Here is a 27334-nt window from a genome sequence, read left to right on the forward strand (position 1 = left end):
ATTAGCCAAGGGCAAGTTCGTCCTAAATTCTCTAGAATTTCATGCCTTGGCTACCGTGCCAGGAAAAATGCACCTTATATAAAGAAACAGAGGGAGTAATAATCAAGATGTCCAGTTGTGAGAAGGCAAATTTGAGACTTGACCGGTCAGTGTCCGCGAACATGCCCGGGCACGTCCGCGGGCGTTTCAGGGGTCGAATTTGCAAAGTCAAGCTGTACATGCTTTAAGAGTCGTCGATCGATTAAGGGTAATTTTGACCATACAAATATGGTAAGTAGAACAAAATAAACACAAGATATTCTTGGTAGATTTAGTGATCTCTCCTCCCAAGAATAAATCTCCTTGATATATCTTCCCTTATTTGCCCTCATTCATGTTTTAATGGTGCTATACATTACTTCCTTATTTGCGAAAGTGAAACGTCCATACTAGCCCCACACGATCATGGACAACATCTTACTTCCACAAAAGGTAAGAGTAATATGAGTCGTGAAAAAATTGACGGCTCACATCGATTCGGTGCCAGACCTCGACCAGTAGCCACGACGGAGTGAATGCGCCTGGCCTGGCCTGGCCTTGCCATGCCAGCCGTCCGTCGCCACGTCACGCCATACGCAGCCTCACCAGCCGGAACCAACCAGCGCCTGTACGAGGAAAACGACAAGGAGACGCCGAGGCCGCCAGCGTGCTACCTGCTCTTCTCTTCTTCTACCTCCTCCGATCCTCCCCACACGAGTTCGGCTCAACAACGCCACGCCCGAAAGCGACGGCGGACAAATCCGAGTTTTGCAGGGCGTCCTCCTCCGGCCACCACAGCCCGGAGCGGCCTTCTCTCCTCAGACAAATCCTCCGTCTGTCCGCACCCGCGTGCGAATATACGTGAACGCACGCGCTGCTGCACTGGGCTGGCGCTGCCATAATATTACTACTATAAACAAGTGGCTTCCCTCCTCCCCGTCTCCTGCCCAGGAATAGGCGACGCGTCGGCCGCTGCTGCATGCGAGGCGCAGGGACGGCCGATAAGCTGGGCGATCCGGCCATGGTGTTTCTTGGTAAGGAGGAAGACGGGACGAAGCTTTCTTTCTCTTCTTCTTGTAAACCCTTCCGGAGATTCTTGATGCTCCGCGCATTCAGCTTCGCTTAATTGTCGCCGTTGCTTTGCTTGGGTTGGAATTTGGATGCGTGTGTGTGGCAGGTTGGTCGCCCTCGTGGACCTGCGGGCGGGAGGAGGACGGCGCGCTCTCCCTCACCCTCGCGTCGCCGTGCGTGCAGAGGGGTCTGATCGACTGCGTCAATGGCGTGCTCCTCGTCGCCTACGCCTCCGCGCTGCTCGCGGCCTGCGTCGGGGGGAGGTGGGATGGGCGGGGGAGAAGCGGCGGCGCAAGGCCGCGGTGGGCGGTGGCCGCGGTCTCCGCGTGCTGCGTGGCGGTCGCGGCGGCGTACGCCGTCGCCGCGTTCAGGGGCTCCGCGGATGCGGCGGCTCCCATCGTCCGGGGGCTGCTGTGGGTGGCCGTGGCGGCCTCGTTGCACGTCCAGCCGACGAGGCCGGCGAGGGCCGTGGCCGTTCTCTGGTGGACGCTCTTCTCGCTGCTCATCACCGCGTACAATGCGGAGGTCCTTGCCACGGGCCAGGGCCTCGACGTCGCGGAGGCCGCCGCGTGGGCGGTCAACTTCCTCCTCCTGCTCTGCGCCCTCGGCTCCCTGCTCCGGCGGAGCCGTGGCCGCCAGGGCGACGACGACCTGTCGGAGCCCTTGATTGACAAGGCGGTGCGCGACTCGGAGCTCTACCGGGCCGGCTTGTTCAGCCAGCTCGCCTTCTCGTGGCTGAACCCGCTGCTCCGCCTCGGCCGCTCAAAAGCACTGGACCTCGCCGACATCCCGCTCATCGCCGACGAGGACTGCGCACAGCAAGCGTCGCGTAGGTTCTCCAAGGCGTGGAGCCGCCACCGGCAGGACAAGGCGCAGAGCGGGAGATCCAACAGCCTCGCCCTCGTCCTGTGCAAGTGCTTCCTCAGGGAGATCATGATCGCCGGCTTCTACGCCTTCATGAGAACACTCGCCATAGCCGTCTCCCCTATACTGCTCTTTGCGTTCGTACGGTACAGCTACCAAGAAGAGAGGGATCACCGCGTCGGCCTCTCGCTCGTCGGCTGCCTCCTCGTCATCAAGCTCGTCGAGTCGCTGTCCCAGCGGCATTGGTTCTTCGACTCCAGGAGGACCGGGATGCGCATTCGGTCCGCGCTAATGGCGGCCATCTTTCAGAAGCAGCTGAAGCTGTCCAGCCAGGGGAGGAAGAACCATTCCACCGGGGAGATAGTCAACTACATTGCCGTCGACGCTTACCGGCTTGGCGATGCTCTCAGCTGGTTTCACATGGCGTGGAGCTCGCCGCTCCAGCTCGCCTTCGCAGTAGGCACGCTCTTCTGGGCGCTCAGGCTTGGGGCCGTCCCGGGTCTAGTCCCCCTGATCATCTTCGGCTTCCTCAACATGCCGTTCGCAAAGCTTCTGCAAGGGTACCAGGCCAAGTTCATGGTTGCACAGGATGACAGGCTCCGGTCCACGTCCGAGGTGCTCAACAGCATGAAGATCATCAAGCTGCAGTCATGGGAGGAGAAGTTCCGGGCCATGGTCGAGTCCCTCAGAGACGCTGAGTTCATATGGTTGAGGGAGACCCAGATGAAGAAAGCCTACGGCGCCGTCATGTACTGGATGTCCCCGACGGTCGTCTCTGCGGTGATGTACACCGCAACGGCGATCCTGGGGAGTGCCCCCCTGAACGCCAGTACCCTCTTCACGGTCCTGGCCACCCTGAGGGTCATGGCTGAGCCGGTGAGGTTCCTTCCTGAGATCCTGACAATGATGATCCAGTACAAGGTGTCGCTAGACCGTATCGAGAAATTTCTCATAGAAGATGAGATCAAAGAGGGTCTGGAGAGGGCGCTTCCACATAACTCTGATATCAGGGTTCATGTCCAAGATGCAAATTTCAGCTGGAATGCGAGTGCGTCCGATTTGACGCTAAGGAATGTTAACCTTAGCATAAACCAAGGAGAGAAGGTGGCCATCTGCGGCGCGGTTGGCTCGGGAAAATCTTCGCTCCTTTATGCGTTACTTAGGGAGATACCTAGAACATCAGGATCAGTAAGTGATAGAAAATAATATGCTCTTTATGCAGATGGAATGATTAAATCATGCTCATTCCTCCATTTCCAAAAAACGAATGTTAACATTGTATTTTGCAGGTTGACGTATTTGGATCACTGGCATATGTTTCGCAAAACTCATGGATACAGAGTGGTACTGTCCGCGACAATATACTCTTCGGAAAGCCTTTCGACAAGGAACTGTATGAGAAGGCAATCAAATCCTGTGCTTTGGACAAGGATATAGAAAATTTCAATCATGGAGACCTTACAGAGATTGGCCAGAGAGGGCTCAACATGAGTGGAGGTCAGAAGCAAAGGATTCAGCTTGCTAGAGCTGTCTATAGCGATGCAGATATCTACCTCCTAGACGACCCTTTCAGCGCGGTCGATGCGCACACTGCTGCAGTTCTTTTCTATGTAAGAGGACCCTTAATCTGTAATGCTGAAAGCTTGTTTTCTGCCACACGAAGTTCTGATGTCAATGTTCTTGCAGGATTGTGTGATGACAGCACTTTCAAAGAAGACCGTTGTTCTTGTGACACACCAAGTTGAATTTCTGACTGAAACTAACAGGATTCTGGTAAGTTGGTCTTCTGATAATTGCTGCGCATAATTTCATAAAATCGACGATCCTTCCATACCATAATATTCGGTGATTGCTTCAACAGGTAATGGAAGGCGGTCAAGTTAAACAACAAGGGAAATATGCAGACCTGCTGGAATCCGGGACGGCATTTGAGAAGCTAGTTTCAGCTCACCAGTCCTCAATCACAGCACTGGATACCACCAGCCAAGAAAACCAAGTCCAAGGGCAACAGGTGCTCAATGACGGTATAATGCCGAGCGCATTGCTGGCGACGCGGCAGGCCAGCGAGATCGAAATCTCGACGAGGGGTCCTTCGGTGGCCCAGCTCACAGAAGAGGAGGAGAAGGGGATCGGCAACCTCGGATGGAAGCCATACAAAGACTACGTAGAAGTCTCCAAGGGCATTTTACCCCTCTGTGGGATGGTTACAGCTCAAGTGCTTTTCACAGTCTTTCAGATCATGTCCACATATTGGCTGGCCGTGGCTATTCAGATCAATGTCAGTAATGCTCTTCTGGTTGGGGCATACTCGGCGATCTCCATCTTCAGCTGCTGCTTTGCCTACCTCAGAAGCTTCTTTGCTGCTAATCTGGGACTCAAGGCCTCCAAAGCGTTCTTTACGGGTCTAATGGACTCTGTATTCAAGGCCCCCATGTCATTCTTTGATTCGACGCCCATTGGAAGAATATTGACAAGGGTATGGTTATTTTACTGTATTGTTGTTGCCCAAATAATATTAACCATAACAAGCTACCCCCTCCGTAAAGAAATATAAGAGCGTTTAGATCACTAAAGTGATCTAAACGCTCTTATATTTCTTTACAGAGGGAGTACATGTTATTTCTCTAGTACTAGTGACGAGTCCCTGAGCGAAGGTTTATTTCTTTGCAGGCTTCATCAGATTTAAGCATTCTGGACTTTGACATACCTTACTCCATGGCCTTTGTGGTGACTGGCAGTATCGAGGTGGTCACCACAGTGCTGGTCATGGGTACTGTAACTTGGCAGGTCTTAGTTGTAGCAATCCCAGTTGCAGTATCCATGGTGTATGTTCAGGTAAGTCTTGTACTTTGATCTACATTGATCCAAGCAATTAAACTCAGGAAATTAATCCAAAGGAGAAGATCGATGAAATGTGTCTTGTGAGTTTAAAAGCTGATTGATGCTCTGTTTTCAAATATTGAAGAGGTACTACGTGGACTCAGCCAGAGAGCTAGTCAGAATTAATGGAACAACAAAGGCACCTGTCATGAACTATGCATCAGAATCGATTCTTGGTGTGGTGACAATCAGGGCTTTCGCGGCAACAGACAGGTTCATCCACAACAACCTGCAACTTATAGACAATGACGCAACAATGTTCTTCCACACGGTGGCTGCGCAGGAGTGGGTTCTTATAAGAGTGGAAGCACTGCAAAGCTTGACCATATTCACAGCTTCATTGTTCCTTATTTTGGTTCCTCCAGGAGTAATTTCACCAGGTATCTACATAGCCATTACAGCGATTAGATCCTTTTTTAAACTCTGACTGCAGATTTGATGAACACTTACGAAATATATCTGCAGGCTTTGCGGGTCTTTGCCTCTCGTATGCTTTAAGCCTGACTGCGGCACAAGTTTTCCTGACACGGTACTATTCATACCTAGAAAACTATATCATTTCAGTCGAGAGAATCAAGCAGTATATGCACCTTCCATCAGAGCCTCCCACCATAATACCAGACAACAGGCCTCCAATTTCATGGCCACAGGAAGGAAGAATAGACCTGCAAGATTTGAAGGTAAATATAATCTCCTTTGCAAGATTTGAACGAAATTGAGAATAATAATAAAAGGTTACAATAACTTGCACTTTTTTCTGAGCAGATTAAATACCGCCCAAACACGCCACTTGTTCTCAAAGGAATCACTTGCACCTTCCCTGCTGGAAACAGAATTGGGGTTGTCGGGAGGACAGGAAGCGGGAAATCAACGCTTATCAGCTCACTGTTCCGTCTCGTTGATCCTGTGGGTGGGAGGATACTTATTGACAACTTGGATATCTGCTCTATTGGTCTCAAGGATCTAAGAACTAAACTAAGTATTATCCCCCAAGAACCTACACTTTTCAGAGGAACTGTGCGCAATAATTTGGACCCCCTTGGTCTGCATTCCGATGATGAGATATGGGAGGTGAGAAAAGATGTTCCTCCAAAAAAGGATGCAAAGTAGTTCGAGAAAGGCGATAAAAAGTCTAACTAGTATAGTTCTGAGAACGAATCATGTTAAATGAACTTTCTCTTATCATAATTCATAAGCAATAGAAGATCTGAGCTTTTCTTAAACAAAGACAGATGAAAATAAGAGAGATGATGTACAATATGATCATATTTAATTTCTTCCTAACACTTCCAAGTTTCATGTATCTGACTAGACTACTTACATTGAACATTTCAGGCCTTGGAGAAGTGTCAGCTGAAGAGATCAATTAGCAGCACTGCTGCTCTTCTCGATACAGTAGGTAAGTATTATAGAGATATTAACATTCTATCACAACAAAAGACTTACCATAGCAAACAGTTTGAGTTGCTGGAAGGTTAAAATGATTTATTCCTCTGGCCTATGGCAGTGAGTGATGATGGCGATAACTGGAGTGTTGGACAGCGTCAGCTCTTCTGTCTCGGCAGAGTTCTCCTCCGTAGGAACAAAATTCTAGTGCTAGATGAAGCAACAGCGTCCATCGACTCCGCAACTGATGCAATCCTACAGGGTGTCATCAGGCAGCAGTTCACTAGTTGCACAGTGATAACCATTGCTCACAGGGTCCCAACTGTGACAGACAGTGACAGGGTCATGGTGCTTTCCTACGGTATGTTCTATTAAACATTTCAGTCATGTATCAAGTAATGAAATCTCCGGTCCATTTCCCATAGTCTCTAGTGATAAACTAGCAATGGCATCAAACCTGATCTTGTTATAAGTAAATAACCACACTTAATAGATTTGATGACGAGTGCTCATGACTTGTACAGGTAAGCTTCTAGAATATGACACACCCGCCAAGCTGTTGGAAGACAAACAATCAGCCTTTGCTAAACTTGTGGCGGAGTATTGGGCTAATTGCAAGCGGAACTCCACATGATTCTATCATTCTGTGTCGAGGCATGATAAACTAGATGAGCAATTCAATCAAGAGATGTGAGGTATTGAAAGATTGTTATCCCAGCTTCTAAAATTTTTCATCTGTAACAAGACTGAGCTTGTCTTCCTACCTTGCTGGTTGGTGAAATTACTGTGAATAAAGAAGACATCGACAGCAATGTAAAGTTGATCAGTGATGGCAAATTTTTGGAGATAAGGTTGATGGATAGAACTAGCTCAAGATGCATTGATTCGAGTCCTCCAAGATAAGCATGTCAACAAGGATATTGAGATTCGTTGCATAAGGGAATAGAGGATCCACCTTTAGCGTGATAAATGGTACACTTCATCTGTAAGTTCTACTATTGAATAACAAGCAAAAAAAGAAGTGTCAAGATGCCAGTAGAAAATTGCCAAGGCATATGACAAAAAAATTATTACAATGTACCTTGTGCTAAATAAGATTGGTTGTACCGCGTGGAAGTGCATGTTGTCCAGAATGAAGATAGTGCCAAGAACCTTTTAGAATTTTATGCAGTGAAGTTATGCTTTCTCGTGTGTTCATAAGTAACTCGAAATTATTGAGAATCATTGGGTCACACAAAACATTACTATCATCCATATGTTCCTAATAGTTTTTCATATGTTCCTAATAGCTCTCCACAGCAAGAACTATTACTGCTGATACTGCGCAGTGGGCCGATCTCATTGGGTCACACCAAAACATAATCACTATCATCAATGGCTGCCTTGCACTGATTAATCTTTCCATACCTCAAATGGTTGCGAAGGTTGTGCAGTGTTTTTCTTAAAATCCCTTTCAGTACCTTAGAGCCATAGCAGCATCATGCCTAGACATGTGCCCAGACTAAAACGCCAAGCTACCAAACCAGTTTATTATGGGCATACTTACTGATTTCTCCAATTAGTCTTAGTGCTTTGGGCACCTAAACTCAACAGAAATGCTTAACATGAACAAGTGACAGATAGTAAACTGCATCATCTTTCACATTTCAAAACCTTCAGCACTTTGAATAATGCACAACAGGACGAATTTCTGAAATTTGGAATTTCAGAACCCCAGAAGGAGCAGTGTCTTATGCAGGGGAAGCTGTGCATCCGGAATATGTTAAACAAAAGGTAGTCAGATTGTTTCCCTGATTTATCAAAACTACAAAATTAAGACAGTAGTGACATTAACAAGTTAATTCGTAATGAAGAAGAGAATATGAATTACAGTAAAGCTAAGGCAGAATCAGTGATAACGAACACAAGAAACTGCAGGTTACAATACTGGTCCTGACAGAAGTACAGTAATTGTGTCAGGAAACAACAAGCTAGATCCGTTTGGGTGTGGAGCATTGAACTATCAGAACTTCAACAGGATATTGGGAACAAGTGCCTTCCTCTTTCTGATTTCTTGACAAGGCGGTATATAGGCATTTCTTAATTATGTGGAGGATTATAAGTCTACCCTGGCCAGCAAATAAACAAGAAACTAATAATTATCAGGTGATTAGGCTTTGACCAACAATTACTATAATATACAGGGCATAAGATTAATGTCCATAGATTTGTATTTCGAAAGTACTAGTTATTACCTCTGTATTAAAATATAAGACGTTTTGGTAGGCTATTTTAGCTTATAAAAACGTCTTATACTTTGGTACTGAGGTAGTACTTGTGAAGGTGAATTTATATCAAGTAAACCAAGACTAATGGAGTAATTGTTGAGAAAAGCCTTGTCTTAACCTAAAAATACGCATTTCTCGACAGAGGAACTGATGAAGGATTGATTGATTGAAAGCATCAAGCCATGAACTAAGCAATGAGACGGACTTTGCAGTAAACGGGCAAAACAGTCGAGGTGTTCCAACCCTAATATCCGGGCGTCATTTCACCAATGCAGCTACTCATTCCAATGACCGCAACTACATCCCACGGATTACCAACGGCGCGTAAAACGTGAAAAAATAGCAATCATCCTGCCAATTTGTGGCGAGTAGGGATATATGGGGGCATGTCAGGACTCCTCAGGAGCAAATTCCCCAAGGAAAAACAGAGCGAGACCTAGTTTGGGACTGGGGGATTCGGATTACTACCGGCCAACTTCAAACCCACGCGAAAATCTGGGGTTAGAGAAGCGCGAAGAGCATCGCAGCGGGCAGCGGCGGCCATCCGCTTCCTGCTTTCGCCCTGCGGCAAATCTTTTCCCGAGAGAAACAGAGAAGCGGAGCTGAAGAAGACACAGGGGCAAATCCTATCTGACGCGCATCGCGTCAGATAGTCAGCCAATCGCACTGGGTGCGCGTGGTGGGCCGGCTCAAGTCGAACAGCGCTACTATGCTGGTTTTCACCGGTTTCGTTTCAGTTTTTCTTTCTCTGGGTTTTTTCCCCAGCTTTCTTCGTGGACCTCTCGTTGCGTCTCTCTTGTGCATGCACACAACACAATGTTGTGTCGCTATGCGGCTCTAACTTCACACCTTCCCCACCACCACCAGACCAACACTATGAGAGCCCACTAACGGTCATTGGCCCCATCTGGTGAGCACCTGTAGCGGCTGTCATCCCAGCCCACGACCACAACGAGCACTCCGCTTGCTTTGTCAGTTCTTACTATTGTGGAGAGGTTCCGGCGATGGATATCTTCACGGGTGAGCAACAGACTGGCTTCTGGATATGTGCTTGGATTTGGATGAGCTATTCCCGTCCGAACCCGCCACATTGCTATCATGAAGGAGAAGCACAAAAGACATAAGTTTGGACCGGTTGAAGAAAAGAAATAACCAACATAAAAGTGGGCGGAAGAAAACAGTGGGAGATTGTATTGAACCTTGGAAGGAGAATTGTCATTTTTCTCCTTCAGAAGTTTAGAAGTATAGAGAAATTTAAACATTTTACATTAGATAAATTCAAACTTCAAGAGCTAGAATGGGCCTTTCTCCATTTCAAATACCACATAAGTTTTTTTCTCTCGAATACACACAAGTGTACGTACTATTTATTAAAGGAGAGGATGGGGAAAGAAAGTCCCTCCATGTTGGTAATACCATCGAATACACACAAGTGTATGTACTATGTATTAAAAAAAGAAATACAAGTGTACGTACTATATATTACAAGTTACATGAGAACCAACTTCATCGAAAAGAGAAGAACTATACTAACTCCTACCGCATGCCCACGCTGCTAGAGCCCCAAATATGGCCTCTACTTCACACTTGAGGATTCCGCTTTCTTCCATGTGCACCTCTCATCTTCGATGCATAGTGCAAGCACTCGAAGTGATGGAGAAGCGTCGTCAAACACAATGATATTTCGGTGCTTCCAAGGTTCCCACATGATTAGGAGAAAAATCACCCGGATATCCTTCATGTGCATGTCGGGCCCATTCTTACTACTGCACCATTCTCCCAAGCTCAAACCCTCATGTGACACCCAGTCCGACTTGTTCATTGCCGAGCACACCACTGACTAAATGCCCCTCGCAAAATGCAACCCAAGATAATGTGATCGGTCGTCTCTACATCCTGGTCACAGAAAGGACAAGTCTCTTGATGGTCCAGACCTTAACGGGCTAGCCTGCCCGAGGTCTAGCATCGACTCTGAAAGGCAAGCCAAGCGAAGAACCTGTATCGCAACATTGCTTTACATTTTTCCATGTAAACTCCGCCGTGGGCGTGATTTGTCTTCCCATAAACCTCGCTTCATATGTCGTCCTCGCAGAGAATTCGTTGTTAGCTTCCCAAGCCGACGATATGGAATCGCTCATCCCCGGTGTGAGGTGCACCTATTCCACTTGCACCCACAAACTCATGTACTCATTCAGCACATGCACCGTAAGCTCTCGGCTGACGTCTAAAACTCAACCACCCGTTGACAGTGCCAATACAGTCCGAGAGGCTCTCGCCATGGGGTCCACATTTTTATACACACTTGGTGCAATATCCTGAATCCTGAAGCCATCAAGCCATCGACCCTCCTAGTAAAGTGTGGTATGGCAATCCCCAATGGTCAAGCGAGACGCCTCCCAACATATTTGCTTGCCTCCTCTGGAACCTCTAAGTCAAATTCTGCCCAAGATCTAGAGTGATCCGTCTGCTGCAGCCACGACCATTTAGCCTGCATGGTAATGTTCAGCCAATTTAGGTTGGGTAGCCCTAGATCGGCTGCCCATTTGGGGGCACAAGCGGCATCCCAGGCCATCAAGCATTGGACGTCCTTCGCCTTGTCCTTGGCACACCACATTAAGCCCCTACAGATCTTACGCATTGCCTTAATCACTTTCTGTGGGATATCAAGAGCCATCATGGCCCGAAACAGGATAGCGCATAACACCGTCTTCACGAGAAGTAGGCGTCCACTTTTAGGCATTGAGGATGCCCTCCACTTAGGTAACTTCCGAGCAAGACCGTCCACCATTCCCATAAGCCGCACCGCAGATTGCTTCCAAATCGTAAGGGGAAGGCCAAGTTATTTGCACGGGTAGGTGCCCTTCGGGCAGCCCAACAAACCCTCCACCCTGTTGCTACCTCTTGAGCACTGCCTTGGATTTTCTTGAAGAGGAAAGGATGATGCAGCAAAGTAGCGTAAGTATTTCCCTCAGTTTTTGAGAACCAAGGTATCAATACAGTAGGAGGCTACACGCGAGTCCCTCATACCTGCACAAAGCAAATAACTCCTCGCAACCAACGCGATAAGGGGTTGTCAATCCCTTCACGGTCACTTACGAGAGTGAGATCTGATAGATATGATAGGATAATATTTTTGGTGTTTTTATGATAAAGATGCAAAGTAAAATAAAAGCAAAGTAAAAGGCAAAGGAAATAACTAAGTATTGGAATATTAATATGATGAAGATAGACCCAGGGGCCATAGGTTTCACTAGTGGCTTCTCTCAAGAGCATAAGTATTTTACGGTGGGTGAACGAATTACTGTTGAGCAATTGACAGAATTGAGCATAGTTATGAGAATATCTAGGTATGATCATGTATATAGGCATCACGTCCGAGACAAGTAGACCGACTCCTGCCTGCATCTACTACTATTAGTCCACTCATCGACCGCTATCCAGCATGCATCTAGAGTATTAAGTTCATGAAAACAGAGTAACGCCTTAAGCAAGATGACATGATGTAGAGGGATAAATTCATGCAATATGATAAAAAAACCATCTTTTTATCCTCGATGGCAACAATACAATACGTGCCTTGCTTCCCCTACTGCCACTGGGAAAGGACACCGCAAGATTGAACCCAAAGCTAAGCACTTCTCCCATTGCAAGAAAGATCAATCTAGTAGGCCAAACCAAACTAATAATTCGAAGAGACTTGCAAAGATAACCAATCATACATAAAAGAATTCAGAGAAGATTCAAATATTGTTCATAGATAATCTTGATCATAAACCCACAATTCATAGGTCTCAACAAACACACCGCAAAAAGAAGATTACATCGAATAGATCTCCACAAGAGAGGGGGAGAACATTGTATTGAGATTCAAAAAGAGAGAAGAAGCCATCTAGCTAATAACTATGGACCCGAAGGTCTGAGGTAAACTACTCACACTTCATCGGAGAGGCTATGGTGTTGATGTACAAGCCCTCCGTGATGGATGCCCCCTCCAGCGGAGCTCCGGAACAGGCCCCAAGATGGGATCTCGTGGATACAGAAAGTTACGGCGGTGGAATTAGAGTTTTGGCTCCGTATCTGATCGTTTGGGGGTATGTAGATATATATAGGAGGAAGGAGTACGTCGGTGGAGCAACAGGGGGCCCACGAGGGTGGAGGGCGCGCCTGGGGGGTAGGTGTGCCCCCTACCTCGTGGCCTCCTCCTTTATTTCTTGACGTAGGGTCCAAGTCTCCTGGATCATGTTCGGTGAGAAAATCACGTTCCCGAAGGTTTCATTCTGTTTGGACTCCGTTTGATATTCCTTTTCTTCGAAACCCTAAAATAGGCAAAAAAAACAGCAATTCTGGGCTGGGCCTCCGGTTAATAGGTTAGTCCCCAAAATAATATAAAAGTGGATAAGAAAGCCCAATAATGTCCAAAACAATAGATAAAAAATTATAGATACGTTGGAGACGTATCAAGCATCCCCAAGCTTAATTCCTGCTCGTCCTCGAGTAGGTAAATGATAAAAACAGAATTTTTGATGCGGAGTGCTACTTGGCATAATTTTAATGTAATTCTTCTTAATTTTGGTATGAATATTCAGATCCGAAAGATTCAAGATAAAAGTTCATATTGACATAAAAATAATAATACTTCAACATACTAACTAAGCAATTATGTCTTCTCAAAATAACATGGCCAAAGAAAGTTCATCCCTACAAAATCATATAGTTTAGTCATGCTCCATTTTCGTCACACAAGAATGCTCTCATCATGCACAACCCCGATGACAAGCCAAGCAATTGTTTCATACTTTAGTAATCTCAAACCTATAAACTTTCACGCAATATATGAGCGCGAGCTATGGACATAGCACTATGAGTGGAATAGAATATGATGATGGAGGTTATCTGGAGAAGAGAAAAAGGAGAAAGTCTCACATCAATGAGGCTAATCAATGGGCTATGGAGATGCCCATCGATTGATGTTAATGCAAGGAGTAGGGATTGCCATGCAATGGATGCACTAGAGCTATAAATGTATGAAAGCTCAACAAAAGAAACTAAGTGGGTGTGCATCCAACTTGCTTGCTGACGAAGACCTAGGGTCTCGAGGAGGCCCATTGTTGGAATATACAAGCCAAGTTCTATAATGAAAAATTCCCACCAGTATATGAAAGTGACAAAACAAAAGACTCTCTATCATGAAGATTATGGTGCTACTTTGAAGCACAAGTGTGGCAAATGATAGTAACATTGTCCCTTCTATCTTTTTATCTCCTTTTTTGGGCCTTCTCTTCTTTTTATGGCCTTTCTCTCCTTTTTTTTAATTCCTCACTTGGGACAATGCTCTAGAAAATGATGATCATCACACTTCTATTTATTTACAACTCAATGATTACAAATTGATGCTAGAACAAAAGATGACTCTATATGAATGCCTCCGGCGGTGTACCGGGATATGCAATGAACCAAGAGTGACATGTATGAAAGAATTATGAACGGTGTCTTTGCCACAAATACTATGTCAACTACATGATCATGCTAAGCAATATGACAATGATGAATGTGTCATGATAAACGGAACGGTGGAAAGTTGCATGGCAATATATCTCGGAATGGCTATGGAAATGCCATAATAGGTAGGTATGGTGGCTGTTTTGAGAAATATATAAGGAGGTTTATGTGTGAAAGTGTGTATCATATCACGGGGTATGGATGCACCGACGAAGTTTGCACCAACTCTCAATGTGAGAAAGGGCAATGCACGGTACCGAAGAGGCTAGGAATGATGGAAGGGTGAGAGTGCGTATAATCCATGGACTCAACATTAGTCATAAAGAACTCACATACTCATTGCAAAAATCTACAAGTCATCAAAAACCAAGCACTACACGCATGCTCCTAGGGGGGTAGATTGGTAGGAAAAGACTATCGCTCGTCCCCGACCGCCACTCATAAGGAGGACAATCAAAGAACACCTCATGTTTCAAATTTGTTACATAACATTTACCGTACGTGCATGCTACGGGACTTGCAAACTTCAACACAAGCATTTCTCAAATTCACAACTACTCAACTAGCACGACTTTAATATTATTACCTCCATATCTCAAAACAATCATCAAGCATCGAACTTCTCTTAGTATTCAAAACACTCATAAGAATTTTTTTACTAATCTTGAATACCTAGCATATTAGGATTATTTAAGCAAATTACCATGCTATTTAAGACTCTCAAAATAATCTAAGTGAATCATGAGAGATCAATAGTTTCTATAAAACAAATCCACCACCGTGCTCTAAAAGATATAAGTGAAGTACTAGAGCAAAACTATATAACTCAAAAGATATAAGTGAAGCACATAGAGTATTCTAAAAAATTCCAAATCAAGTATGGCTCTCTCAAAAAGTGTGTACAGCAAGGATGATTGTGGTAAACTAAAAAGCAAAGACTCAAATCATACAAGATGCTCCAAGCAAAACACATATCATGTGGTGAATAAAAATATAGCTCCAAGTAAAGTTACTGATAGAAGTAGACGAAAGAGGGGATGCCTTCCGGGACATCCCCAAGATTTGGCTTTTAGGTGTACTTAGATTATCTTGGGGGTTCCATGGGAATACCCAAGCTTAGGCTCTTGCCGCTCCTTGTTCCATAATCCATCAAATCTTTACCCAAAACTTGAAAACTTCACAACACAAAACTTAAAGTAGAAAATCTCGTGAGCTCCGTTAGCGAAAGAAAACAAAAGACCACTTCAAGGTACTGTAATGAACTCATTCTTTATTTATATTGGTGTAAACCTACTGTATTCCAACTTCTCTATGGTTTATAAACTATTTTACTAGCCATAGATTCATCAAAATAAGCAAACAACACACGAAAAACAGAATCTGTCAAAAACAGATCAGTCTGTAGTAATCTGTAACTAGCGCAAGATCTGGAACCCCAAAAATTCTAAAATAAATTTGTGGACGTGAGAAATTTATCTATTAATCATCTTCAAAAAGAATTAACTAAATATCACTTTCCAAATAACAATGGCAGCAGTTCTCGTGAGCGCTAAAGTTTCTGTTTTTTACAGCAAGATATCAAGACTTTCCCCAAGTCTTCCCAACGGTTCTACTTGGCACAAACACTAATTAAACACAAAAAACACAACCAAAACAGAGGCTAGGTAAATTATTTATTACTAAACATGAGCAAAAAGCAAGGAATAAAAATAAAATTGGGTTGCCTCCCAACAAGCGCTATCGTTTAATGCCCCTAGCTAGGCATAAAAAGCAAGGATAGATCTAGGTATTGCCATCTTTGGTAGGCAATCCATAAGTGGCTCTCATAATATATTCATAAGGTAATTTAATTTTATTTCTAGTAAAGTGTTCCATGCCTTTCCTTAACGGAAATTGGAATCTAATATTTCTTTCCTTCATATCAATATAGCACCAATCGTTCTAAGGAAAGGTCTACCAAGAATAATAGGACATGAAGGATTGCAATCTATGTCAAGAACAATAAAATCTACGGGCACATAATTCCTATTTGCGACAATAAGAACATCATTGATTCTTCCCATTGGTTTCTTAATGGTGGAATCCGCAAGGTGCAAGTTTAAAGAGCAATCATCAAAATCACGGAAATCTAACAAATCACACAAAGTCTTTGGAATCGTGGAAACACTAGCACCCAAATCACATAAAGCATAGAACTCATGATCTTTAATCTTAATTTTAATAGTTGGTTCCCACTCATCATAAAGTTTTCTAAGGATAGAAACTTCCAACTCAAGTTTTTCTTCATAAGATTGCATCAAGGCATCAATGATATGTTTAGTAAACACTTTATTTTGACTATAAGCATGATGAGAATTTAGCACGGATTGCAAAAAGGAAATACAATCAATCACAGAGCAATTTTCATCATTAAATTCCTTGAAATCCAAAATAGTGGGTTTAGCAACATCTAGGGTTTTAATTTCTTTAGTCCCACTTTCATCAAATTTAGCATCAAGATCTAAAAACTCTGAATTTTTGGAACACCTTCTAGGTAAAGGTGGATCATATTCAGTCCCATCATTATCAAGATTCATATTGCAAAACAAAGATTTAATAGGGGAAACATCAATAACTTTTAGATCTTCATCTTTATTTTCATAAAAATCCGGTTTAGCGGCCATCTTATTAACTAAGGTAGCCTGCTTATCCGAAATTTCAGCAGTCAATTTCTCAAGACGAGCAATTTGGGATCTTAAACCATCAAATTCTTTAGACATATCATCGAGCTCTTAATTAATAAAACTCATAAAACTTTTCTGTTCTTTAAGCTCGTTTCTAAAGAAACTATTATGCTCAAATTGCAAGACCATAAAACTCCTGACGTTGTTTTCGATTTCTTCTAACCTTTTAAGGTGAAGATCACCAAATCGGGGAAGAGCCATCGAGACAAGCAGGCAAACCAACACACAAGCAAACAAAAAGCAAGCGGGGAAAAGGAGGCAAATAGAGAAAGAGAGGGAGGATAGAGAGAGAGAGAGGGCGAATAAAATGTCGAGGGTGAAGTGGGGGAGAGGAAAACGAGAGGCAGATGGCAAATAATGTAATGCGGGAGATAAGGGTTGTGATGGGTACTTGGTATGTTGACTTTTACGTAGAATCCCCGGCAACGGCGCCAAAAATCTTCTTGCTACCTCTTGAGCACCGCGTTGGATTTCCTTGAAGAGGAAAGGATGATGCAGCAAAGTAGCGTAAGTATTTCCCTCAGCTTTTGAGAACCAAGGTATCAATCCAGTAGGAGGCTACGTGCAAGTCCCTCGTACCTGCACAAAGCAAATAACTCCTCGCAACCAACGCGATAAGGGGTTGTCAATCCCTTCACGGTCACTTACGAGAGTGAGATCTGATAGATATGATAGGATAATATTTTTGGTGTTTTTATGATAAAGATGCAAAGTAAAAAGCAAAGGAAATAACTAAGTATTGGAAGATTAATATGATGAAGATAGACCCAGGGGCCATAGGTTTCACTAGTGGCTTCTCTCAAGAGCATACGTATTTTACGGTGGGTGAACGAATTACTGTTGAGCAATTGACAGAATTGAGCATAGTGATACGTCTCCATCGTATCTACTTTTCCAAACACTTTTGCCCTTGTTTTGGACTCTAACTTGTATGATTTGAATGGAACTAACCCGGACTGACGCTGTTTTCAGCAAAATTGCCATGGTGTTGTTTTATGTGCAGTAAACAAATATTCTCGGAATGACCTGAAACTCCACGGAACATCTTAGAAAAAATAATAAAAAATCATCGCCAAAGATGAAGACCAGGGGGCCCACACCCTTCTCACGAGGGTGGGGGGCGCGCCCCCCCTAGGGCGTGCCTCCTACCTCGTGGGCCCCCTGGAAATCCTCCGACGCCAACTCCAACTATATATATTCGTTTTCGGAGAGAGAAAATCAGGGAGAAGAAATCATCGCGTTTTACGATACGGAGCCACCGCCAAGCCCTAAAACCTCTCGGGAGGGCTGATCTGGAGTCCGTTCGGGGCTCCGGAGAGGGGGATTCATTGCCGTCGTCATCATCAACCATCCTCCATCACCAATTTCATGATGCTCACCACCGTGCGTGAGTAATTCCATCGTAGGCTTGCTGGACGGTGATGGGTTGGATGAGATTTATCATGTAATCGAGTTAGTTTTGTTAGGGTTTGATCCCTAGTATCCATTATGTTCTGAGATTGATGTTGCTATGACTTTGCTATGCTTAATGCTTGTCACTAGGGCCCGAGTGCCATGATTTCAGATCTGAACCTATTATGTTTTCATGAATATATGTGAGTTCTTGATCCTATCTTGCAAGTCTATAGTCACCTACTATGTGTTATGACCCGGCAACCCCGAAGTGACAATAATCGGGACCACTCCCGATGATGACCTTAGTTTGAGGAGTTCATGTATTCACTATGTGCTAATGCTTTGTTCCGGTTCTCTATTAAAAGGAGGCCTTAATATTCCTTAATTTCCTTTAGGACCCCGCTGCCACGGGAGGGTAGGACAAAAGATGTCATGCAAGTTCTTTTCCATAAGCACGCATGACTATATACGGAATACATGCCTACATTACGTTGATGAATTGGAGCTAGTTCTGTGTCACCCTATGTTATGACTGTTACATGATGAACCGCATCCAGCATAATTATCCATCAGTGATCCGGTGCCTACGAGTTTTCTCTATACTGGTTTACGCTTATTTACTTTCCCGCTGCTACTGTTACAATCACTACAAAATACCAAAAACATTACTTTTGCTGTCTTTACTTTTGTTGCTGCTACCACCACTATCATATTACTGTGCTACCAAACACTTTGCTGCAGATACTAAGTTTCCAGGTGTGGTTGAATTGACAACTCAGCTGCTAAAATTTGAGAATATTCTTTGGCTCCCCTTGTGTCGAATCAATAAATTTGGGTTGAATACTCTACCCTCGAAAGCTGTTGCGATCCCCTATACTTGTGGGTCATCACATAGTTATGAGAATATCTAGGTATGATCATGTATATAGGCATCACGTCCGAGACAAGTAGACCGACTCCTGCCTGCATCTACTACTATTACTCCACTCATCGACCGCTATCCAGCATGCATCTAGAGTATTAAGTTCATGAAAACAGAGTAATGCCATAAGCAAGATGACATGATGTAGAGGGATAAATTCATGCAAGATGATAAAAACCCCATCTTGTTATCCTCGATGGCAACAATACAATACGTGCCTTGCTGCCCCTACTGTCACTGGGAAAGGACACCGCAAGATTGAACCCAAAGCTAAGCACTTCTCCCATTGCAAGAAAGATCAATCTAGTAGGCCAAACCAAACTGATAATTCGAAGAGACTTGCAAAGATAACTAATCATACATAAAAGAATTTAGAGAAGATCCAAATATTGTTCATAGATAATCTTGATCATAAACCCACAATTCATCGGTCTCAACAAACACACCGCAAAAACAAGATTACATCGAATAGATCTCCACAAGAGAGGGAGAACATTGTATTGAGATCCAAAAAGAGAGAAGAAGCCATCTAGCTAATAACTATGGACCCAAAGATCTGAGGTAAACTACTCACACTTCATCGGAGAGGCTATGGTGTTGATGTAGAATCCCTCCATGATGGATGCCCCCTCCGGCGGAGCTCCAGGACAGGCCCCAAGATGGGATCTCGTGGATACAGAAAGTTACGTCGGTGGAATTAGGGTTTTGGCTCCGTATCTGATTGTTTGGGGGTACATAGGTATATATAGGAGGAAGGAGTACGTCGGTGGAGCAACAGGGGGCCCACGAGGGTGGAGGGCACGCCTGGGGGGGGGGGTAGGCACACCCCTACCTCGTGGACTCCTCCTTTATTTCTTGACGTAGGGTCCAAGTCTCCTGGATCATGTTCGGTGAGAAAATCACGTTCCCAAAGGTTTCATTCCGTTTGGACTCCGTTTGATATTCCTTTCCTTCGAAACCCTAAAATAGGCAGAAAACAATAATTCTGGGCTGGGCCTCCGGTTAATAGGTTAGTCCCAAAAATAATATAAAAGTGGATAATAAAGCCCAATAATGTCCAAAACAGTAGATAATATAGCATGGAGCAATAAAAAATTATAGATACGTTGGAGACGTATCACCTGTGCATCATTCCGTCGTCACATATGATAGGTAGAGTTGCACTTTTAGCAAGGTTAACCCTCAACCCCGAGGCCTCACCGAAGAGATGTAATATCGTAGCACAAGCGTGGAGGTCCGTGTCGTTCGGCTTGAGGAAAAGCATGACATCGTCCGCAAATACTGGTAGTCGTTGTCGCAGTCCTGATCCGGCAAGGGGCGTCAGAATTCCATGCATTGTTTCCAGCTCTACCATTATGTGGAGTGGCTCCATCACCAAAAAAAGCATAGGGGACAAAGGGGCCCCCTCGCGCATCCCAGAACAGTTGCAAATCAGCAGACCCGGTTGTCCATTTACCAAGATCCTTGTATAAGAGCTCCCTAGCAAGCCAGACCACATTGAAGTAAATATGCCCTAGAGGCAATAATAAAGTGATTATTTATTTCCTTATATCATGATAACTGTTTATTATTCATGCTAGAATTGTATTAACCGGAAACTTAGTACATGTGTGAATACATAGACAAACATAGTGTCACTAGTATGCCTCTACTTGACTAGCTCGTTGAATCAAAGATGGTTAAGTTCCCTAGCCATAGACATGAGTTGTCATTTGATTAACGGGATCACATCATTAGAGAATGATATGATTGACTTGACCCATCCGTTAGCTTAGCACGATGATCGTTTAGTTTGTTGATTTTGCTTTCTCCATAACTATACATGTTCCTATGACTATGAGATCATGCAACTCCTGAATACCGGAGGATAAATTTGTGTGCTACCAAACGTCACAACGTAACTGGGTGATTATAAAGGTGCTCTACAGATGTCTCCGATGGTGTTTGTTGAGTTGGCATGGATCGAGATTAGGATTTGTCACTCTGATTGTCGGAGAGATATCTCTGGGCCCTCTTGGTAATGCACATCACTATAAGCCTTGCAAGCAATGTGACTAATGAGTTAGTTACGGGATGTTGCATTACGAAACGAGTAAAGAGACTTGCCAGTAACGAGATTGAACTAGGTATTGAGATACCGACGATCGAATCTTGGGCGAGTAACATACCGATGACAAAGGGAACAACGTATACATTATGCGGTTTGACCGATAAAGATCTTCGTAGAATATGTAGGAACCAATATGAGCATCTAGGTTCCGCTATTGGTTATTGACCGGAGATGAGTCTCAGTCGTGTCTACATAGTTCTCGAACCCGTAGGGTCCACACGCTTAACGTTCAATGACGATCGGTATTACGAGTTTATGTGTTTTGATGTACCGAAGGTAGTTCGGAGTCCCGGATTTGATCACGGACATGACGAGGAGTCTCGAAATGGTCGAGACATAAAGATCGATATATTGGAATCCTATATTTGGACATCGGAATGGTTCTGAGTGGTTCGGGCATTTTTCCGGAGTATCGGGAGATTACTGGAACCCCCCGCGGAGTATATGGGCCTTAGTGGAATAGTGGAGAGGGAATATTGGATCTCTTTTACCATGAATTACAATGTCTAGTCAGTCCTTGATCTTTAAAGGTGCTCTGCATTTATGTTTTGCGGTCTCAGAAAGGGCTAGCGAGATACCATCTTGTTATATCATATTATGATTTGTTTTGAGAAAGTGTTGTCATCCGAGATTTATTATTATGACTTGCTAGTTGATTATGCTATTGATATGAGTAATTATGAGACCTGAGAATTATTGCAAATGTGGTTAGTTATGATCTATGCTGAAAACTTGAATGCTGGCTTGACATAGTTACAACAACAAGAGCAAACAGAGTTTGTAAAAGTTTTTCTTTCTTTCTTTCAGTTTGTCAACTGAATTGCCTGAGGACAAGCAAGGGTTTACGCTTGGGGGAGTTGATACGTCTCCGTCGTATCTACTTTTCCAAACACTTTTGCCCTTGTTTTGGACTCTAACTTGTATGATTTGAATGGAACTAACCCGGACTGACGCTGTTTTCAGCAGAATTGCCATGGTGTTGTTTTATGTGCAGAAAACAAATATTCTTGGAATGACCTGGAACTCCACGGATCATCTTAGAAAAAATAATAAAAAATCCTCGCCAAAGATGAAGACCAGGAGGCCCACACCCTTCTCACAAGGGTGGGGGGCGCCCCCCTAGGGCGCGCCCCCTACCTCGTGGGCCCCCTGGAAACCCTCCGACGCCAACTCCAACTCTATATATTCGCTTTCGGAGAGAAAAAAAATCAGGGAGAAGAAATCATCGCGTTTTACGATACGGAGCTGCCGCCAAGCCCTAAAACCTCTCGGGAGGGCTGATCTGGAGTCCGTTCGGGGCTCCGAAGAGGGGGATTCGTTACCGTCGTCATCATCAACCATCCTCCATCACCAATTTCATGATGCTCACCGCCGTGCATGAGTAATTCCATCGTAGGCTTGCTGGACAAAGATTTAATAGGGGACACATCAATAACTTTTAGATCTTCATCTTTATTTTCATAAAAATCCAGTTTAGCGGCCATCCTATTAACTAAGGTAGCCTGCTTATCCGAAATTTCAGCAGTCAATTTCTCAAGACGAGCAATTTGGGATCTTAAACCATCAAATTCTTTAGACATATCATCGAGCTCTTTATTAATAAAACTCATAAAACTTTTCTGTTCTTTAAGCTCGTTTCTAAAGAAACTATTATGCTCAAATTTCAAGACCATAAAACTCCTGACGTTGTTTTCGATTTCTTCTAACCTTTTAAGGTGAAGATCACCAAATCGGGGAAGAGCCATCGAGACAAGCAGGCAAACCAACACACAAGCAAACAAAAAGCAAGCGGGGAAAAGGAGGCAAATAGAGAAAGAGAGGGAGATAGAGAGAGAGAGAGAGGGCGAATAAAATGTCGAGGGTGAAGTGGGGGAGAGGAAAACGAGAGGCAGATGGCAAATAATGTAATGCGGGAGATAAGGGTTGTGATGGGTACTTGGTATGTTGACTTTTACGTAGAATCCCCGGCAACGGCGCCAGAAATCTTCTTGCTACCTCTTGAGCACCACGTTGGATTTCCTTGAAGAGGAAAGGATGATGCAGCAAAGTAGCGTAAGTATTTCCCTCAGTTTTTGAGAACCAAGGTATCAATCCAGTAGGAGGCTACGTGCGAGTCCCTCGTACCTGCACAAAGCAAATAACTCCTCGCAACCAACGCGATAAGGGGTTGTCAATCCCTTCACGGTCACTTACGAGAGTGAGATCTGATAGATATGATAGGATAATATTTTTGGTGTTTTTATGATAAAGATGCAAAGTAAAAAGCAAAGGAAATAACTAAGTATTGGAAGATTAATATGATGAAGATAGACCCGGGGGCCATAGGTTTCACTAGTGGCTTCTCTCAAGAGCATACATATTTTACGGTGGGTGAACGAATTACTGTTGAGCAATTGATAGAATTGAGCATAGTGATACGTCTCCGTCGTATCTACTTTTCCAAACACTTTTGCCCTTGTTTTGGACTCTAACTTGTATGATTTGAATGGAACTAACCCGGACTGACGCTGTTTTCAGCAGAATTGCCATGGTGTTGTTTTATGTGCAGAAAACAAATATTCTCGGAATGACCTGAAACTCCACGGAACATCTTAGAAAAAATAATAAAAAATCATCGCCAAAGATGAAGACCAGGGGGCCCACACCCTTCTCACGAGGGTGGGGGGCGCGCCCCCCCTAGGGCGTGCCTCCTACCTCGTGGGCCCCCTGGAAATCCTCTGACGCCAACTCCAACTATATATATTCGCTTTCGGAGAGAGAAAATCAGGGAGAAGAAATCATCGCGTTTTACGATACGGAGCCGCCGCCAAGCCCTAAAACCTCTCGGGAGGGCTGATCTGGAGTCCGTTCGGGGCTCCGGAGAGGGGGATTCATCACCGTCGTCATCATCAACCATCCTCCATCACCAATTTCGTGATGCTCACCACCATGCGTGAGTAATTCCATCGTAGGTTTGCTGGACGGTGATGGGTTGGATGAGATTTATCATGTAATCGAGTTAGTTTTGTTAGGGTTTGATCCCTAGTATCCATTATGTTCTGAGATTGATGTTGCTATGACTTTGCTATGCTTAATGCTTGTCACTAGGGCCCGAGTGCCATGATTTCAGATCTGAACCTATTATGTTTTCATGAATATATGTGAGTTCTTGATCCTATCTTGCAAGTCTATAGTCACCTACTATGTGTTATGATCCGGCAACCCCGAAGTGACAATAATCGGGACCACTCCCGATGATGACCTTAGTTTGAGGAGTTCATGTATTCACTATGTGCTAATGCTTTGTTCCGGTTCTCTATTAAAAGGAGGCCTTAATATCCCTTAATTTCCATTAGGACCCCGCTGCCACGGGAGGGTAGGACAAAAGATGTCATGCAAGTTCTTTTCCATAAGCACGCATGACTATATACGGAATACATGCCTACATTACATTGATGAATTGGAGCTAGTTCTGTGTCACCCTATGTTATGACTGTTACATGATGAACCGCATCCAGCATAATTTTCCATCAGTGATCCGGTGCCTACGAGTTTTCTCTATACTGGTTTACGCTTATTTACTTTCCCGCTGCTACTGTTACAATCACTACAAAATACCAAAAACATTACTTTTGCTGTCTTTACTTTTGTTGCTGCTACCACCACTATCATATTACTGTGCTACCAAACACTTTGCTGCAGATACTAAGTTTCCAGGTGTGGTTGAATTGACAACTCAGCTGCTAAAACTTGAGAATATTCTTTGGCTCCCCTTGTGTCGAATCAATAAATTTGGGTTGAATACTCTACCCTCGAAAGCTGTTGCGATCCCCTATACTTGTGGGTCATCACATAGTTATGAGAATATCTAGGTATGATCATGTATATAGGCATCACGTCCGAGACAAGTAGACCGACTCCTGCCTGCATCTACTACTATTACTCCACTCATCGACCGCTATCCAGCATGCATCTAGAGTATTAAGTTCATGAAAACAGAGTAATGCCATAAGCAAGATGACATGATGTAGAGGGATAAATTCATGCAAGATGATAAAAACCCCATCTTGTTATCCTCGATGGCAACAATACAATACGTGCCTTGCTGCCCCTACTGTCACTGGGAAAGGACACCGCAAGATTGAACCCAAAGCTAAGCACTTCTCCCATTGCAAGAAAGATCAATCTAGTAGGCCAAACCAAACTGATAATTCGAAGAGACTTGCAAAGATAACCAATCATACATAAAATAATTTAGAGAAGATCCAAATATTGTTCATAGATAATCTTGATCATAAACCCACAATTCATCGATCTCAACAAACACACCACAAAAACAAGATTACATCGAATAGATCTCCACAAGAGAGGGAGAACATTGTATTGAGATCCAAAAAGAGAGAAGAAGCCATCTAGCTAATAACTATGGACCCGAAGATCTGAGGTAAACTACTCACACTTCATCGGAGAGGCTATGGTGTTGATGTAGAATCCCTCCATGATGGATGCCCCCTCCGACGGAGCTCCAGGACAGGCCCCAAGATGGGATCTCGTGGATACAGAAAGTTACGTCGGTGGAATTAGGGTTTTGGCTCCGTATCTGATTGTTTGGGGGTACATAGGTATATATAGGAGGAAGGAGTACATCGGTGGAGCAACAGGGGGCCCACGAGGGTGGAGGGTACGCCTGGGGGGGGGGGGTAGGCACGCCCCTACCTCGTGGCCTCCTCCTTTATTTCTTGACGTAGGGTCCAAGTCTCCTGGATCATGTTCGGTGAGAAAATCACGTTCCCAAAGGTTTCATTCCGTTTGGACTCCGTTTGATATTCCTTTCCTTCAAAACCCCAAAATAGGCAGAAAACAACAATTCTGGGCTGGGCCTCCGGTTAATAGGTTAGTCCCAAAAATAATATAAAAGTGGATAATAAAGCCCAATAATGTCCAAAACAGTAGATAATATAGCATGGAGCAATAAAAAATTATAGATACGTTGGAGACGTATCACCTATGCATCATTCCGTCGTCACATATGATAGGTAGAGTTGCACTTTTAGCAAGGTTAACCCTCAACCCCGAGGCCTCACCAAAGAGCTGTAATATCGTAGCACAAGCGTGGAGGTCCATGTCGTTCGGCTTGAGGAAAAGCATGACATCGTCCGCAAATACTGGTAGTCATTGTCGCAGTCTTGATCCGGCAAGGGGCGTCAGAATTCCACGCATTGTTTCCAGCTCTACCATTATGTGGAGTGGCTCCATCACCAAAAAAAGCATAGGGGACAAAGGGGCCCCCTCGCGCATCCCAGAACAGTTGTAAATCAGCAGACCCGGTTGTCCATTTACCAAGATCCTTGTATAAGAGCTCCCTAGCAAGCCAGACCACATTGAAGTAAATATGCCCTAGAGGCAATAATAAAGTGATTATTTATTTCCTTATATCATGATAACTGTTTATTATTCATGCTAGAATTGTATTAACCGGAAACTTAGTACATGTGTGAATACATAGACAAACATAGTGTCACTAGTATGCCTCTACTTGACTAGCTCGTTGAATCAAAGATGGTTAAGTTTCCTAGCCATAGACATGAGTTGTCATTTGATTAACGGGATCACATCATTAGAGAATGATATGATTGACTTGACCCATCCATTAGCTTAGCATGATGATCATTTAGTTTGTTGCTTTTTCTTTCTCCATAACTATACATGTTCCTATGACTATGAGATCATGCAACTCCTGAATACCGGAGGATAAATTTGTGTGCTACCAAACGTCACAATGTAACTGGGTGATTATAAAGGTGCTCTACAGATGTCTTCAATGGTGTTTGTTGAGTTGGCATGGATCGAGATTAGGATTTGTCACTCCGATTGTCGGAGAGATATCTCTGGGCCCTCTTGGTAATGCACATCACTATAAGCCTTGCAAGCAATGTGACTAATGAGTTAGTTACGGGATGTTGCATTACGAAACGAGTAAAGAGACTTTCCAGTAACGAGATTGAACTAGGTATTGAGATACCGACGATCGAATCTTGGGCAAGTAACATACCGATGACAAAGGGAACAACGTATACGTTATGCGGTTTGACCGATAAAGATCTTCGTAGAATATGTAGGAACCAATATGAGCATCTAGGTTCCGCTATTGGTTATTGACCGGATATGAGTCTCAGTCGTGTCTACATAGTTCTCGAACCCGTAGGGTCCACACGCTTAA

General features: G+C 44.1%; 1 protein-coding gene across 3 annotated transcripts; it reads left to right on the top strand.

The window, feature by feature from the left end:
- The first annotated feature begins 722 nt into the window (after positions 1-722).
- On the top strand, positions 723-7335 carry LOC123148002 (ABC transporter C family member 8). 3 transcript variants are annotated; one of them, XR_006473571.1, is made up of 13 exons: positions 723-1052; positions 1196-3141; positions 3243-3563; positions 3640-3726; positions 3815-4429; positions 4624-4788; positions 4919-5213; positions 5299-5513; positions 5599-5904; positions 6169-6232; positions 6341-6580; positions 6744-6914; positions 7016-7335. XR_006473571.1 is itself a non-coding variant. In XM_044567348.1 (12 exons), exons 1-12 carry the CDS (start codon positions 998-1000, stop codon positions 6851-6853), a joined length of 4419 nt encoding a protein of 1472 aa, XP_044423283.1. In that variant the 5' UTR covers positions 723-997; the 3' UTR covers positions 6854-7335. The 3 variants fall into 3 exon arrangements, 1 of the variants encoding a protein (XP_044423283.1); XR_006473572.1 differs by having other exon boundaries at positions 7019-7335; XM_044567348.1 differs by having other exon boundaries at positions 6744-7335.
- Positions 7336-27334: the final 19999 nt, after the last annotated feature.

Source organism: Triticum aestivum, chromosome 7A, assembly GCF_018294505.1.
Source record: "Triticum aestivum cultivar Chinese Spring chromosome 7A, IWGSC CS RefSeq v2.1, whole genome shotgun sequence".
Classification (NCBI taxonomy): domain Eukaryota; kingdom Viridiplantae; phylum Streptophyta; class Magnoliopsida; order Poales; family Poaceae; genus Triticum; species Triticum aestivum.

Bases quoted from the DNA above. Each gene is read 5' to 3' on its own strand.
- LOC123148002 (XM_044567348.1), top strand. From the start codon at position 998: ATGCGAGGCGCAGGGACGGCCGATAAGCTGGGCGATCCGGCCATGGTG. The intron at 4,789-4,918 runs GTAAGTCTTGTA...CAAATATTGAAG, and splicing joins TATCCATGGTGTATGTTCAG to AGGTACTACGTGGACTCAGC. The intron at 6,233-6,340 runs GTAAGTATTATA...GGCCTATGGCAG, and splicing joins TGCTCTTCTCGATACAGTAG to TGAGTGATGATGGCGATAAC.